General features: G+C 38.5%; 1 protein-coding gene across 2 annotated transcripts in view; it reads right to left on the bottom strand.

The window, feature by feature from the left end:
• Positions 1–5,556: 5,556 nt before the first annotated feature.
• LOC134847730 (uncharacterized) overlaps positions 5,557–16,473 on the bottom strand; it is a 17,100-nt gene continuing 6,183 nt past the window's right edge. The window contains exons 2-3 of one of the 2 annotated variants that reach the window (XM_063864923.1): positions 6,962–9,396; positions 5,557–6,004 (exon numbers count right to left, since the gene is read on the bottom strand). In XM_063864923.1, the coding sequence (XP_063720993.1) occupies positions 5,666–6,004; positions 6,962–9,396 (2,774 nt within the window). In that variant the 3' untranslated portion in view covers positions 5,557–5,665. Of the gene's footprint in view, positions 6,005–6,961; positions 9,950–16,473 lie in introns of those variants that run through there. The other variant, XM_063864922.1, reaches the window with a different exon arrangement.

The following is a 16,473-nucleotide window of genomic DNA, read 5'->3' as shown; positions in this document are numbered from 1 at the left end:
GAATGAGGTGTTTGGACGGGTTTTCTGGGGAGGAATATATGCCATTCAAACAGAACGCGGTTTTTTCCGGAAGAAAACAATCGTACGATGCGTTAAATTTGACGCTAAATGTTGTTATCTGCTAAAAAAAGAACGAAATATTACTGATAATTGAGAGTTTTTAATTTCTTTCAAACTTCTAATTGGACGTATATGACACCTTACCAATTGATTTTGGTTCAACTTGAGAACAGCAAAACTCAGCACAATGGTTTTTACAGTCAGAATTACAGATATTGAAGAAAACAGACAAAAACTACGTATCACATTTTGAAAAGAAAAGGAAGAAAAGGAGCCTTCCGAATTGTAATAACGATTTTGCAGCTTCTTTAGCGAAGTGAAAGAAAATGAAGAGGTTTCTTGTTGAACTGGAGGACTTGTTTTTTAACAATTTTAAGCTTCCTGCAATGTCCTGAATTGAGAATGAACTTATCAAAATTCATTTTCAGATGATGAGAGTCTAGAAGGTGGGGAAAGGGTCATTCTATGTCGATGGTTAGGGTAATTTTTTCTACTGTACAACAACAATAGTTATATTAAAACTTAGTAATAATAGTGCAACAGCTCTATTATTAGGAATGATCTCGTCGTCTGCGAATACTGAGACCCAGCCTGAGTTCATTATTTTCAATGGTTGTTCAAAAAAATTTGCGCGGCTCGGCTGATAGCTTTTCGACAGTTACGATTTTGCTTACCAGATGTTACAAAAAACACCTTGATTTGATTATGGTAGAGACGACAAAAATCACGTAAAATTCTATTTTGTGAAGAGTCATTTGCTTTAAGTTCTATCAGTTTTTTCCGTCGGTATGTACTTCCGGGCGAATCTTACAGTTTCAGACTAAAAATACGAGCCACAATTGTCTAAACACTCATTTTTGACTGCAAAATTGCTGAAATTTGGCATATTACACTTTTTAACTAGTTTTGCTTGTTCCAAGTTTGGCTCTCAATTTGAATGAAAACGGAATCCTTATTACCATTTTTTGGATTTTCTGAAAAAAATGTATTACCCGGAGACCAAACGAATTACATTGAATTAAGGATAAGACGTTGAAGGATAATTTTAGTTTGATGGTTGGCAGGGCTGTACTGCGCCCCAAAACTTTTTAATTTTAAGATAAAAAGTTTTAATTTGAGAATTGACATTGAAAGTCTGAAAAGATGTTTTTCATAGGTCACATTCTTGCAGTCCAGAAAAATGAGAACGTTGAAAGGCTTTAGCGATGTGGTTTGATATCATTTATAGCATATAGTGAGTTATTTGTTGTAGATATACTCCAGTTTATGAAACGAGTCACATGATGAATCCGCTAAACCTAGACTCAAACAAAAACCGTCAGAGCCCAGGGGTAAAAAACTTAAACAGGAAGAAAAATTCCAGGAGCATATTTTGAATCGTCTTGAGTCGCGTTGAACCTCGTGCCATGCATCAACGGTGTAATGGAGGGAAATATATCTTTTAGTTCATCAACGTATAACTAACTACTAATTGATTACATGCAAAATCCTCATTACCTGTATATATTATCATCGATTACGTATGATATTCTGACCATTTATATTACAGTTCACTGGTTGCATCTGACTCTGAAATTTTGTGATTATCGCTAGGATCGATGATCTTGCGCGCTGGATAAAAGTTCCAAATCGCTTATTGCAGCCTCGATTGCACGTAAACTTGAGCTTTTGCTAGATTGAGTTCTATCAAAAAGTGACCAATTTCGAAGTTTTTTCTTAAAAAAAGTTAACTAAATCCCTTGTTTGTTGGTTTCTACAACAAAATTATCTGCAATCTGAGTAACTTTATTCAGCCAATTAGCCAAACTTTTGCTGTCTTTTTAGCAGTAAGAAGACCCGTTGGCTTGATGAAAAAAAAACAGAGCTAACATTCTTTATGGTTCCAGTTAAGCCAGTAACCTGAAAAACCACATAATGTGGTGCTAGAATTTTTTGAGCGCATAATCTCAGGACCTTTAGGATGCAATCAATTTTGAGATTCTGTGATTGAGGAAAAAGGTATTTGTTGCCGGCAAAAAAACGAACGTGAGCCGGACACTTTAAACAAAACTCTCAAACTGCTGAACGAGGTCAGTGATTTCCTAACGAGCACAATTTGATGCCATATAAATGCATGCCGAGGTAGATATGCCGTCTAGGATAAATTCTGAGGGGTATTTCGACATAAAATAGATTGTTTTTATGACCTGGAAAGATTTACTTGAACATTTTTTGCAACTCTTTATGCTTGTTTCCGCTTTTCAGTTCAACCGTATTGTAATTTGTCATAATCTTTTTTGTATGCAGTATTCAGTATTATGGTCTAAAATGTTTGTGGGCCAGTCAAAACTGTTCCTACGGAGAACCTGAACAACGGATGTAACGACAGCTCAAAATGAAATGAGATAAACTGTTGCTGCTACAGTAATTTTTCCTGTGGACTACAGCTGAATCAACAGCTAGTTTAAGAGGCACGAAAAATTACCTGAAAACTTTGCATTTTGAATTTATGTTCCGGTTTTGAAATTTGAAAAACTTGAAATAAGACCAAATTGAACGGATTATTTTTAATTGAATTGAGTTGAAATGAGCGGACGAATTGGTTGAGTCCAATTTGTTCAGATGGCAGTAACTGAGATCGAAGTTGAGCTAAGTTGGCAGGAATCGAGATCGAATTTGTTTTTTTTGACAGGAAATGAGATCGAAGTTGGGTTTTTGACAGGAATTGAGATTGAAGTTAGCTGCTTGACAGGAACTGAGATCAAAATTGGGTGTTTGACATAAATTGTGATCGCAGATCGAAGTTAGTGTAAGTTGTCATGAATTGAGGTCGAAGTCGGGTGTTTGACAGGAATTGAGATCAAAATGGTGTGTTTGACAGGAACTGAGATCAAAGTTGGGTCTTTAACAGCGATAGAGATCGAAGTTTCTTGTAAGTTTGCATGAATTAAGATCAAAGTTGATGGTAAGTTGGTAGGGCTTGATTTCGAAGTTGCGTGTTCAAAAAATATTGAGTTTGAATTTGGGCGTTTGATAAGAACAGATATAGAACTTGTCAGTTTGACAGGAATTGCGATCGAAATTGGGGACAAGAAATGTGATCGAACGTTTGGTAACTCAGCTGGTGGCTGATCAACTTAGCAATAATTGAGATTGAACATGCTTGTGACCAATTGGTAAACAAAAGATTTAATTTCAAACGGTACTACACATATAACTGGAGTTTGCAAACAAAACGCTGTTTCTACTTACAATTTGCGGACTCCACTTAGACTTTGCGGGTTCTGCTTACAATTGGCGGAATTCCCTTAGTTTGCAAATTCCGCACAGTTGCTGATACTGCAGCAGCTAAATTTTATTATACATAATAATAATTATTTTTATGGATTCGACAAGCTTTCGGATTCCGCAAATATTGTTGCGGGCTCCGCAAATTTGCCTACTTTAGGAGCAATCTTAAGCGGTAGTCTTTTAGCTACTTTTTGTGGATTCCAAAATAGCAGAGAAGATCAGAGAAAAAAAAACAAATGCTGCAACAAAACTGATTTTGATCTGTTCCAGATTTCGCTTACAATTCACAAAAAGCAGTTCGGCATCGTAATGTTGAAATTAAAATAGTCTTCGTCGCAAATCGTCAACAAAATTTTGCTTTGTTTTTCTTCAAAATTTCTTTGAACTTTCTTGAAGAATCTTTGATATGTTCCAAGATTCTTTGGCCAGAATTTGCTGAGACAGCCAAGAGTTTCGTTACGATTTAACCAAGCTTCTTCATTTTTTAAAAGATAGATGGACTTGTGCAGGCTAACGCAACTAATTTTCTATCACTACCGAAATACAATATTTCGAGACTGACCCCAATTTTAAAACAGTGACAGGGCTATGAATGTTCGGTCATAGATTAAACATTGGTGCTTAAACTTGGTTTCAAATTCAAATAAAAAATAGATAGTTTTTTTTCAACAAACAAGTCATGAGATAATATTAACAAGAAGTATAGTAAATATAGGTATGTAAAACAGCCGAACCATGTCAGTTAAGATATAAGCAGCCGAAAATGTTGCTTCAGTTAAATAACAGTTAGGCAACAATAGAAAAAGCTGCGCTAATTTAAACGCAAAAATTGTAACAATCTTTCTGCTAATTATACATTTTCGGCTGGTTTAATCAAACTCAGCATATAAAATCAGTATTTTTCTTTTATTTAGTTTCAACTATAATAATCAGTTATTGTTGAAGTGTTTTCATTAGTTCACAGCCCTGCGGCCAAACTATTTTCCAGGGCCAGCTCGTACATCTTTTTAGCACACTTTATTGTTTGTTCTACGTCTTCTGGCTTAACCAGTGCACCTGAAGTTTCATTTTGACCTTGATCGGGTCGATGAAGATTGTTATACTCGCCCAGTTGTTTCAAAACTGTTTTGATCTCATCTAGTTTGAGATTCAAACTACTAGAATCAAGATTTCGCAAGATAGCAATCAGCTCTAAGGCAGTTTCCGTTAATTTTTTGCCCTGGAATCGATCGTAGATAGACATACTGCTGCTTCCATCTTCCATATAGATCAATACAATCAAAGAGCTCTCAATCACCTTAAACGTCATACCTGATTTGAGACTTGGTTAATCACAAAAGATCAGAGATTAGTTTAAAAAAACAGCTAAGCTTCGTTAAATTTCATATATAATTTAAAGATATCCTAAGCTGAAGCTGTAACTTGATGATTTTCACAGAAAAAAATTAAAGCTTTCCACAAACTCTAAATGAAATGAAAAAATATGGAACAAAGCATTTTCGCAACTGTGAACTCTCGTTGCTGGGACAAAACATCGACATATAATCAAAGAAAACCACGACTGGAGTCTAAAATTCTCTTTTTTATGGAAACTTTTGAATTCTGAAAAAAAAAAGAAATTTTGTTATGAGTAACTGTTATTTATGATACTATCAGCCATCTGTTATAGCTGAGAAAACTAGCCTCGAAACCTTATTGCCTTATTCCTCTGATGCTGTTGCTTTTGTCAGCTGAAAAAAAAACTGAAAATCAAATTTTCTAAGTTCTCGTTAAAGAATTACCAGTTTTTGAAAATAAAGTTTTAGTTTCACTTTCCTGACTGCCTCCTTCCCTTGCTTCTTTGCAAATACGGGAAAAATGAGCGCAAATGAAGTAAAAATTTTTGACGCTTGTTCCAGATTTATTTCGTAATTTTCACACCAATATTTCGAGACTGACCCCAATTTTAAAACAGTGACAGGGCTATGAATGTTCGGTCATAGATTAAACATTGGTGCTTAAACTTGGTTTCAAATTCAAATAAAAAATAGATAGTTTTTTTTTCAACAAACAAGTCATGAGATAATATTAACAAGAAGTATAGTAAATATAGGTATGTAAAACAGCCGAACCATGTCAGTTAAGATATAAGCAGCCGAAAATGTTGCTTCAGTTAAATAACAGTTAGGCAACAATAGAAAAAGCTGCGCTAATTTAAACGCAAAAATTGTAACAATCTTTCTGCTAATTATACATTTTCGGCTGGTTTAATCAAACTCAGCATATAAAATCAGTATTTTTCTTTTATTTAGTTTCAACTATAATAATCAGTTATTGTTGAAGTGTTTTCATTAGTTCACAGCCCTGCGGCCAAACTCTTTTCCAGGGCCAGCTCGTACATCTTTTTAGCACACTTTATTGTTTGTTCTACGTCTTCTGGCTTAACCAGTGCACCTGAAGTTTCATTTTGACCTTGATCGGGTCGATGAAGATTGTTATACTCGCCCAGTTGTTTCAAAACTGTTTTGATCTCATCTAGTTTGAGATTCAAACTACTAGAATCAAGATTTCGCAAGATAGCAATCAGCTCTAAGGCAGTTTCCGTTAATTTTTTGCCCTGGAATCGATCGTAGATAGACATACTGCTGCTTCCATCTTCCATATAGGTCAATACAATCAAAGAGCTCTCAATCACCTTAAACGTCATACCTGATTTGAGACTTGGTTAATCACAAAAGATCAGAGATTAGTTTAAAAAAACAGCTAAGCTTCGTTAAATTTCATATATAATTTAAAGCTATCCTAAGCTGAAGCTGTAACTTGATGATTTTCACAGAAAAAAATTAAAGCTTTCCACAAACTCCAATGGAAATGAAAAAATATGGACCAAAGCATTTTCGCAACTGTGAACTCTCGTTGCTGGGACAAAACATCGACATATAATCAAAGAAAACCACGACTGGAGTCTAAAATTCTCTTTTTTATGGAAACTTTTGAATTCTGAAAAAAAAGAAATTTTGTTATGAGTAACTGTTATTTATGATACTATCAGCCATCTGTTATAGCTGAGAAAACTAGCCTCGAAACCTTATTGCCTTATTCCTCTGATGCTGTTGCTTTTGTCAGCTGAAAAAAAAACTAAAAATCAAATTTTCTAAGTTCTCGTTAAAGAATTACCAGTTTTTGAAAATAAAGTTTTAGTTTCACTTTCCTGACTGCCTCCTTCCCTTGCTTCTTTGCAAATACGGGGAAAATGAGCGCAAATGAAGTAAAAATTTTTGACGCTTGTTCCAGATTTATTTCGTAATTTTCACACCGATAGCAATGGTCAAAATAATCAACGCTAAAAGCTCCTTTTAAAATTTGCTAGTTTTTGTGATTCCATACTCCCTCGCGTATGAAAAGGAACAGATCCGCGTCCAAAAATTAGAAGAATCCTAGGGAGTCGATGTGAGAGAGCAGTACTATACAGTCAATCATGTAATTCATTTGTCTCTGGCTCATTTCAGTTATTAATACCTATTTAATGAAGAGTTTCAACTCCTCTAACATCCTGGAAAACAGCAAGAAATTTTACGCTACTAACAAAGCAGAAACTGCACCCTCCCTCCTGCTTGTTTTCAGTTGACTTATAAATTAAAAAAAAACTTACCTTCAAGGAAATCTCGAGCATCCAATTTCGATGACTTTCTTGATTAGTGCCGCCGTCTTCTTCAACCTTTCCACTAAGGAACATCCAGTGTTCCGTGGCTTGTTTGAGCCAGAGTTTAGCCAGAGTTGGGTTTGGTTGTGGTTGGGCCAGTGCTTTGATGTGGAATTGTATTCCTAAGTATGAATCAAAAAAACTTCCTCGACCATTCAATGAAGACTGCGGTCTCCGAAAGGATTCGGTGTGAAAACTACCGTGAGTTTTCCGTTTTTTGTGAACCTTCAACTGCTCGGTATGAGCATTTATTTCTCGATTCATCCGTTCAAAGTTCAACTCCAGGAAATTGTTTACTTCCATATCAGGTTCGGGTTGTTGAGTTTGACTTGTTGTTGTACTCGCGTCTCCAGCTTCAGCCACTGGCTCAAAATTACGCGCTTCTTTTTCTGTTCTTATAGATTCACTTACGACTCTAATAAGTCTTTGTTGCTGGTCAGGGCTTGAATATTTTCGCAGATAACTCTGTAGAAGGCGACGTTCCAGGTCGTCCATGTTGGAATCCAAGCGCTCTCCAGGCTTCTGGGATGTAACCGCAGTCCAGATAATCTGCCGAATGTTCATCATATCGCTTTCAAATTGCTCTTCTTCGGTGTTTTCGTCAATAGATGGTTCCTGTGACTCATTTGTACCAGTGTCCAGCTTAAAACGGAAAGTAAATACTTGTTTTGGGTTCAAGTTTAGAATGGTGTCCCTGTCTACTTGGATTCGAAAGAGGGAAGGATCTGAAGAATCATTACTATCTTGAACTTCGCCGACGTACTTTGCATATTTAAAAACTGGTTCATGCTTGTTATCAGAATTCTCTTGAATTGCAACTATTTCGCCAGATACAATTTTTTGGTCGGGGCTGTAATCGATCAGCGCACAAGAAGCGAGTGGAACAATATTTCCGACCAGCAAGTCTCCTCGGTCTTGAGCAATCGAAACTCGGTTAAACGACGGAATGTTAGACTTGTGGAGCAAATCCTGCTCTTCGATTTCCGATTGACAGACAAAAATGAGTTTCGCCAAAAAATTAGTTACTTTTGTGTCCAATTGGTAACAATCGAGTTTTTCGGGAACAAATAGGTGTTTTGTGATTTCCTTGAACAATTCTTTTGATCTCTTTGCCTCTGCTTGTGATTGAGGTTCGCTTGTGATATCAGGAAAGGTGAAAAAAATTTCAGGATTTGGATTTTCTCGGTATTCAAACTCCCTCTCCACTATTCCATTCATTTCTCTTCCGTTGATATCAATTGTGTATCGAAAATTCAGTCTTTTTACTGGACGCAGCATAGAGTTCTTCAAAAACGCCAATCTCTGGGTTTCAAATTTCTTGTGATTTCTCGACTCGTTTTGTGAGAGATAGTTTTGGACGAGCTTCTCTCGGTGCTCCAAAACATGCGCCAATTTCTCAATAAATAGGTCACTTTGGAGCTTCGCTGAGATTCGCTTCAAACGGAACTGTTCAGCTGCTGAGTTCGATTCTTCAAAAGTACTGCTATCAATTTCGATTTGACAAATTTCAGAGAAGAATTTTGGCCGTAGTGGTGCAGGCAGTAATTTCAAGGTTTCGGCATACAGTGAGTTTACATCGATAACTGATGAATCAGGAAAGAGTCTCGTGAAGTCATCCTGAAAGTGAGATTCAGTTCCACGAGAGCTCTCTTGCAAGCTCCTGTAAAGTGATGGTTTATCTATCACGACTGCACCGCTTATGTCAACCAGTTTACCTTCTATAGTGATATCATATAACGGACATTCGCTACTCAGCGATGACAAATCAGATGGTTTTTTCACCAATAGCTCTTCGAAATGATCTTTTAACCAAAAGAAACGATTCAGGGAGTTTGGATTTTTATTCCAAATATCACCGGTCATAACTACGCCGTAAAACTGATGAATTGCAAAGACAGTTTGCTGAAGTGTAACAGATTTCGTTGCGCCCAAAATCTGAAGATGATCCCATCCCGCCATAAACAAAGGTGAAGGCTCATTTACGTAAGTTTCTAACTCACAATGATTTTGGTCACTGATGTTTGGACCTTCAAATAAACGGTGCCACTTAAGACACTCGATCGATTTACAGATTTGACGAGGTGGCAGGAGTTTCCCATTCCCACTTCTGACACATGGAATGCACGACAGTTTTTCAAGAATGTTTCTATCCACTTGACTACCGCTTGAAGCTTCTTCAGTAATGAAACGCAAGCACTCAAAGATTTTCGAGTCGTTTAGGCTCTCACATTGAATTAACTTCTCCAAGTTTTTCAGCACAATGGCTGCTGTAGGTTTCTTTTCCAATCCGGAATTCTCCTGATCGAGCCAAATTTGCCAGAAGGACTTATAGTGGGTACATTTCGCCTGTAAGAGGCCACTGGTGTCGGAATTCAGAACAGGCTCTACAAATTCAACAAGAATCTTATGTTGGTTTAGGTACACATCGCTGAGTTTCTGGTATCCATGTTTGTGTGTTTCGAAAATAGGGAGACGTCCTACTTTGGAGAATTCATTCGGGGACAACTTAAGATCACTGAAAGACTTTAAAAAGTGATCTAATATTCTTGAACTGTTTTCCCGAGACGGATTTGCACTGTGACGGGGGATAAAATCCCAGAAATCTTCTTCCGTGACTTTATGATTGAACCCACATTTTGATAACAAGTCGCGAAACTTGAAATATTTCCGAGGCAACAACTGATCGCCGTCCTTAAAAGCTGGAAACAAAGGACACCTCGAATCGTAAAAGTACTTCGGTTCTCGTTTGTCGTCGTTATTGGCATGGATGAATTTGCATTGGCTTAAGCAAATTAGAATGACTTTTTGGTTATCTATGTCTAATCGAGGGAGAATTTCGGAGATAAAATTCAGGTGAACGCTCAAATCTTCGAATTCAAATCGCTCGAAAAGAAGAGGAATGATCGTCTCAACATACATTTGGGTTGTTGTGAAATTTGTTATTCCTAGTCTTTTTTGGAATTCTATCGCTTCTGGGGTTTTTTCTTCATTTACACATTTATAAGCCACTGAAGCAGACAAGTTCAGTCCTTGTCTGGGAATTTCTCTGGGAACCGAGTACACACAGAGTAAGTTATCAACTTGGTCTGGAAGTAAGTTATCAACTTGGTCTGGAATAATTGCAAAAATAGGGAGTTCTCTCAGATAGTTGATTGAATCTTGATCAATGCTCGAAGTATCATTCTGGAAAACGTTTTTGAAGTACTCATACAGTTGTTCGCGTTCAGAATTGTTGAAGTCAAATTCATCTTTGATCAAATATAGTATCATTATTTGTTGCTTGATATGTAAATCTTTAGAAAGAACAGCTGATGCTACTAGCTTTGACCTTGGAAAGTCTTCGTCTTTCAAGCTATCTACGAGATTATAAAGTCCGCTGTATTTTGCTGTGCGTATTTTAACTGAACCAAACGACAACACGTAAAAATTTAAAAAAGTGTCATTTTTCCCTGCAGAAATTGGCCGCAGGAAGGTTGATCCATATTTGTCAGTACACAACAAAAGCGAAAAGTTGTCAAATATGCTGTCTGTGACTAAGACATCAGGGTTAATGCGAGCATGGAGAAAGTTCCAGATAAGCTCCACCCTTCTCGACACTTGGTAAATTTCCCCGGGATTAATCTTAATCACTTTATTTTGACAATATTCTGGCTTGTGCTTTTTCAAATAATCAAGAAATTCTTCCAGGCTCATTTCACATGTGATTTTGAGTTTCTTCAGCAGTTGATCAATCTCATGATGCAAAATTCGGTTATTCAGTTGGGGGAAGATTTGGGCGACACTCAGTGCGCTGCTATACAACTGGATACTCGAATTTTTTAGCAGAAATCCGTCCGCTGTCAAATAAATTGGCAAGTCGTCAGCAGAACTTAATTTTAGCAGTTCAGCGGAGCTCCAATTGAGAAATACCGCAAGATTCTGCACGTTATTAAACACGCTCTGTTCGATTTTTAAAGGGTTGTCCGGAAGCTTCCGAAGCAACCCAATTATGTCAGTTGGTGTCAGTTTTGATAGAGGCTCCCCGTAACATGCCCAGACTATTGTGTATTTTAGGGGAATTTGCGTTATTTTCACTCCGAGATTTTGAGATGTCCTATATATCGAAGAGCTCAGATGATCACTTATGAGATAAAGATGATCACTAATGAGATAAGAAAAGTTTTTAGCGCAAGTAACTGCTTCAAAATCAAGCAGTTCGAGCTCAAAGCTCATGCAGGGAATCCAGTCAAATTTGTTCATCTCACATAGAAATCCTCTGGTAACAAAAGAAGCTACGTTGTTCGAGGGTGTAAGTGTTAGATTTTCATCTCTGCAACAAGGGAGTTTGTCCAGAAAAATTTGCAGTTGGAAAGAACTTCTCAAGCTAATGCAATCCCTAATGAACTGCTCCAAAATTTTAGCATAGGCTGGTCCTACTATTTCCTGCAGCACATGTATGTTCCAGGCACCTTTTGGCTCCTGTGGTTGCAGACTGAGCATGCGTCTGGACTCGTCGAGGAAGAATTGTCCATTGACTACCACTGGAATCCCCACAGTCTCATCCCTCAGATGGGCGGAGGCCTCCTCTATTGGAAGATAGCAGTACACCCCTGGAACTGTATTCTTCAGGCTACCGTCTAAAAACAAGGGGAATGCCACCGAAGCGTGTTGTTTGATCTTGTATTTTCCAGTAGTGCTTTCACGGATAATGTCAGGAACAGATCGCTCCGAGCCAAGTTGCTCAGAAACTATCCAGGCTGCAGTTTTTTTGCCCTGTATGTCATCAATGATGTCAACATTGTAAATAATATTGCGTTTAGTTAGCAATTCATGCTGATAACTGACTGATAGGAATTGTCTCGTGTGAGACCTGAACTCTCTCAGGGCGATTTCGTTGTCCCCAGAAAAAGTTTTCGAGAAGGCACCAAGGCATCTCATAGTTCCCGTTTCTTTTATAACTGAAACCTTGATTGACGTGATGTTATTTACAAAGAGAAGGTACTCTGCAATCTTTGACGAGAACTCGTTCATTTTCTTTTCTATTTCACCTAATTTTGGTGCAGAATTGCCCAATTTTGATCTTCTGACTCTTAATGGGAACCTGAACATAGAGCCACCGTTTGTAGCGTCCATTTGTTCGTTTTCTCTCAAAAAGCAATTGAAGCTATCTTTGAACACTTCCATATACGTATCGCTACTAACGTCAATTTTACACCCACCCATTTCCATTATAACACCCTGAGGGTCCAGTAAAAGCAAATTTCCCAAACCTACACCGTCAACTTGGGTTAGAAAACAAGGGAAGTCAGTCAGACTGTACACGCAATTGAACCCCACCCCGAACTGACCGATCTTTTCCACGTCGTCACCTTTGGATCCCGAACCAACACGCTGAATACCTTCAATGTCGGATGTCTTGAAAGGGACATTATTATACACCAGCAACGCTGGGTCCAACAACTTTTCGAACCCATGGTCTATGACATGTTTAGCAGGCAGTATTCTTTGGTCTAGAATGAAATGAACTTGTGTGGCCTGGGCGTCATCTGCATTCTGGATCAACTCTTTGAAGATATCCATGGGGTTAGAGTAGCTCTCGGCTATTCTCGCCAGTCGTTTGTTGATGTCCTCCCTCTGGAAAAAGCGCTCGAAACTGTGGTCACTATTCATCTCTTTCAACTTACTTCGTTTGGTCTTCACTCCAAAGTTTTGGCACAATTGATGCGGGAGAGCCTCGTGGCAGAAATTCAAACTATCTTCCAAGGCATTCGAACTCAACTCCAGGTCGTTTAAACAGAGTTCGTCTATTGGCCTCATTATTGAATAAGTGTCGGGGAGTTGCCTTATATCCGCATCACCTTTACAAATAAACAACAAAATTGACACAATTTGTTGAATTTGTTCAGGAGACTCGACTGTTTGCAAGCTATTAATTAACTCCGAGTACTCAGATGGCGCAAAATGATCAACCACCTTACAATTTCTGAGAAATTGTTTGTTTAAATTTTGAAATCCTTTTATAATCAGGAAGTTAACTCGGTAAAGGTGACCATTGTAAATTGGAGCATTTTCGTTCAGACAAATTGAAGAACTCTTACAGAACTGGTTCACGTCGTTAGCAGGAAGCAAATTTTGCTTTCTCAATGCATCCGCAACTTCTTCAAATGGACCCTTATCTACATTTCTGGCTAGATAATCAATTATTTTGCGAATTTCGGAGCATTTCAGGTCGAACTCTTTTGAAGAATCTTCAATCAACATTTTCCAGTTCAAAACGATTGCAGAGACTGCTGGGAACTTATAAGCTCCAACCAATTTATCCACGTTTCCATTTTTAACGATTCCAACAGCGCTGAAATCGGTAATCGGCACTAAATATCCGACCATGTTTCGAAGTTCAATCTGGGCGACGCTTTCAAGAGCTACTTTATTACCACACTCGTCGCTAAGAATTTGAGTTTTTTCTAACGCATATTTCAGCAAGTTCCGATCAGCTTGCTTCATGATGAAAAGTTCGCGTTCTAAATACTGAAAATGGGTTTTCATTTCGTTTTTCTTCATTTGAGAAAAGAATTTTGGGATGAAAATGGAGTAAATTTCAGAAACTGATCTTGATTCAACTCCAAGTTTTTCCTGGAAAACAGCGCCTTGAATCGTCGCTTCTTTATAGACAAACACAATGTTTGCTTCATTCTCAGCTAGGGTTAGACCAACTAGTGGTACATCGGGCGACATTGAAACTACGGAGCTGAAGGCTGACAACGGCTGACATCCAAATGTTGATTTTACAAACGAAAAAATTGGCAATTGCCGTAGCTTGTCTAGTTCATTAGTTCGAAAAATTGACCGATCATTGCAGAAAGAGTCTCGAAAGTACGAGTAAAGCTGTTTTCTTTCACTTTCAGAAAATTTATCAAATTGGTTCTCCTTGTTTATAACATGCAGTATGTGCAGATGACGCTCCACTGTTAGGATTGACGGCATTATAAACTTCGATGCGAATGCTTTCCTTTGGGTCCCAAAGTGGTTCAGTTCGTCGGATATTCGATAGAAACAGGAGTAGTCTTTAGTGTTTATACTAACTGTGCCAATTCTTATGGTCAGGAAAGATGCAAACACGTAATCTGTGGACACTGAAAGAGGCATCAACTTCAAAATACCCCTTTTGTCAGAACAAAGAAGGATAGACATTTTTTCCAAAACAACCCGGAATCCTTCCAATATCTCCTTTTGGTGATGAGCTAGGAAATCCCAAACCAAGCGCACCCAACGCTCATTTATTTCTCCCGTAACTTGACTCCAACACACTAGTTGGTCGACAAGTATTTGTTTAAAATGACTTGCTATGTAAGCGAAGAATTCGTCAACTTTCAAGTTGCAGGCAATTTCCAAAGAGCGCAGGCATCTATCAACATCAATGTCCAAAATTCGGTCTCTGATTTGAGGGAAAATATCTGCGATTGACAGAGCACTACTGTAGAGTTTATTAGCAGTGTTTCTTTGAAGTATTCCATTGGCAGACAGAAATATGGGCAGACTGTTCGGATCAGGGTGAGCACTCAACTCTTTTTTGCTCCAGTTAAGAAAAACTACTAGATTGGAGGAATTCTCATATGCAGTTTCTTCAATTCTGGTTGGTTGAAAATACGCATCAGCCAGCTTTGAAATGACGTCATTGGGACTCAATGATGTCATAAAGATGCCAACTTGGGCCCAACATTTGACATTTTCGGGTCCGATTTGAGTTAGAGGAATATCTAGCGCCGAAGAGATCTTGTACAGAACGAAATCTTTATTGTTAGACTGACCATTACTCACCATCAAGTTTCGAATCGAGGCAAGATTCAAAAAATCAACAATTTTTCTGTCGATGTTTACCCTCGGAATCCATGCGTATTCTGCATTAAAGCGCATCATTCCCAGTGAGATGTAGTACCCCAAATTCGACTGCATACTTTTCGGTGCTAGTTGGGATGAGGTTCTCAATTTAGGCAACATCGACAAAAAATAGTGAATCGAATCATCTGGGGCGATTTGCCTCCTAATAGTAGACGTGAAATATCTGATTAACCCACCATAAGCAGGCCCTACTATGTGCTGCAGCACATGTATGTTCCAGGCACCTTTTGGCTCCTGTGGTTGCAGACTGAGCATGCGTCTGGACTCGTCGAGGAAGAATTGTCCATTGACTACCACTGGAATCCCCACAGTCTCATCCCTCAGATGGGCGGAGGCCTCCTCTATTGGAAGATAGCAGTACACCCCTGGAACTGTATTCTTCAGGCTACCGTCTAAAAACAAGGGGAAGGCCACGGCGCCGTATTCTCTTAGTTTCAAATCGCGGAGGAGGAGAGATCGGTGAACAATACTTGGAATCTGCTGGGATAAAATTTCCCGTTCATTTAGAAGCCATTCGCTGACTTTCTTTGATCGACTTGAAATGGAATCGATTTGAACTTTTGATAATTCAGCGGATAGTTTATCAACGTTTTTCGAAAATGCGGCTAATTCTGTCAAGTTTCCGGCAGGGTTAGTTCGACTAATTCTGATGGTTTTGATATTTCGCAAAAAAAGTAAGTACTCAGGCACTTTGGCAGCTAGCTGCTGCAACTTTTCATACATCTCAGAAGAATTTGGAGCCACTTTACCTAAACTAGATTCCTTTTGTCTCAACGGTAGTCTGAACATAGTCTTGCCTTTTCTGCCGTCCAATTTCCGATTTTGAGAAAGAAAACATCCAAAAGAATCTGGGAAGTTCTTGAGTAGATCTTGATTGATGTTAATTTTCTTTCCTTGATGGGGTGTTATTTGGCAACTAGGGTCCAGAAGGCACATGTTTCCAGGTCCCTGTCCATCTACTTGTGTCAGAAAACAAGGATGGTCTGTGATGCTGAATACACAGTTGAAACCAACTCCGAATTGTCCTATTTTGTCAACATCATCACCTTTGGAACCCCTGCCGAGGTCTTTGATTCCCTTGATGTCATCACTTGTGAAGAAAGCGTCGTTGAACACTAGCAAGGCAGGTTCCAAGAGTTTCTCCCAGTTATCGTTGATCACTCGTTGCTTCGGAAGATTTCTGTCATCTAGGATAAATTGAATTTCCGAGGCACGCGCATCATCTGCATTTTGGATGAGTTCTTTGAATATGTCCATAGGATTCGAGTAGTTAGAGGTGATTCGGTACAGCCGGTTGCACAAATCCTCTTTCTGTGAGAAGGACTCGAACGAGGGGTCACTGCTCATAGTCTCTAGCATGTTTCGCTTTGTCTTCACTCCGAAAAAGCGAGCCAAGTCGTGTGGGATGATTCTGTGGCAGTGCAGGGGGCTGATTTCAGTCAATGACTCTTTCAGCTGGAAATCATTCAAGCACAACTCCTCAACATTTCGAAACTTGTCATTATCGTCCGGCAATTTTCCAACCTTTTCTTTATGGCTTCTCAAATACTCCAAAATATCTCTAACTTGTATCGCCTGTACTT

Source organism: Symsagittifera roscoffensis, chromosome 6 (genome assembly GCF_963678635.1).
Source record: "Symsagittifera roscoffensis chromosome 6, txSymRosc1.1, whole genome shotgun sequence".
Taxonomy (NCBI): domain Eukaryota; kingdom Metazoa; phylum Xenacoelomorpha; order Acoela; family Convolutidae; genus Symsagittifera; species Symsagittifera roscoffensis.
The sequence above is the reverse complement of the archived record's forward strand: the minus strand, read 5'-3'. Positions and strand labels throughout refer to the sequence as shown.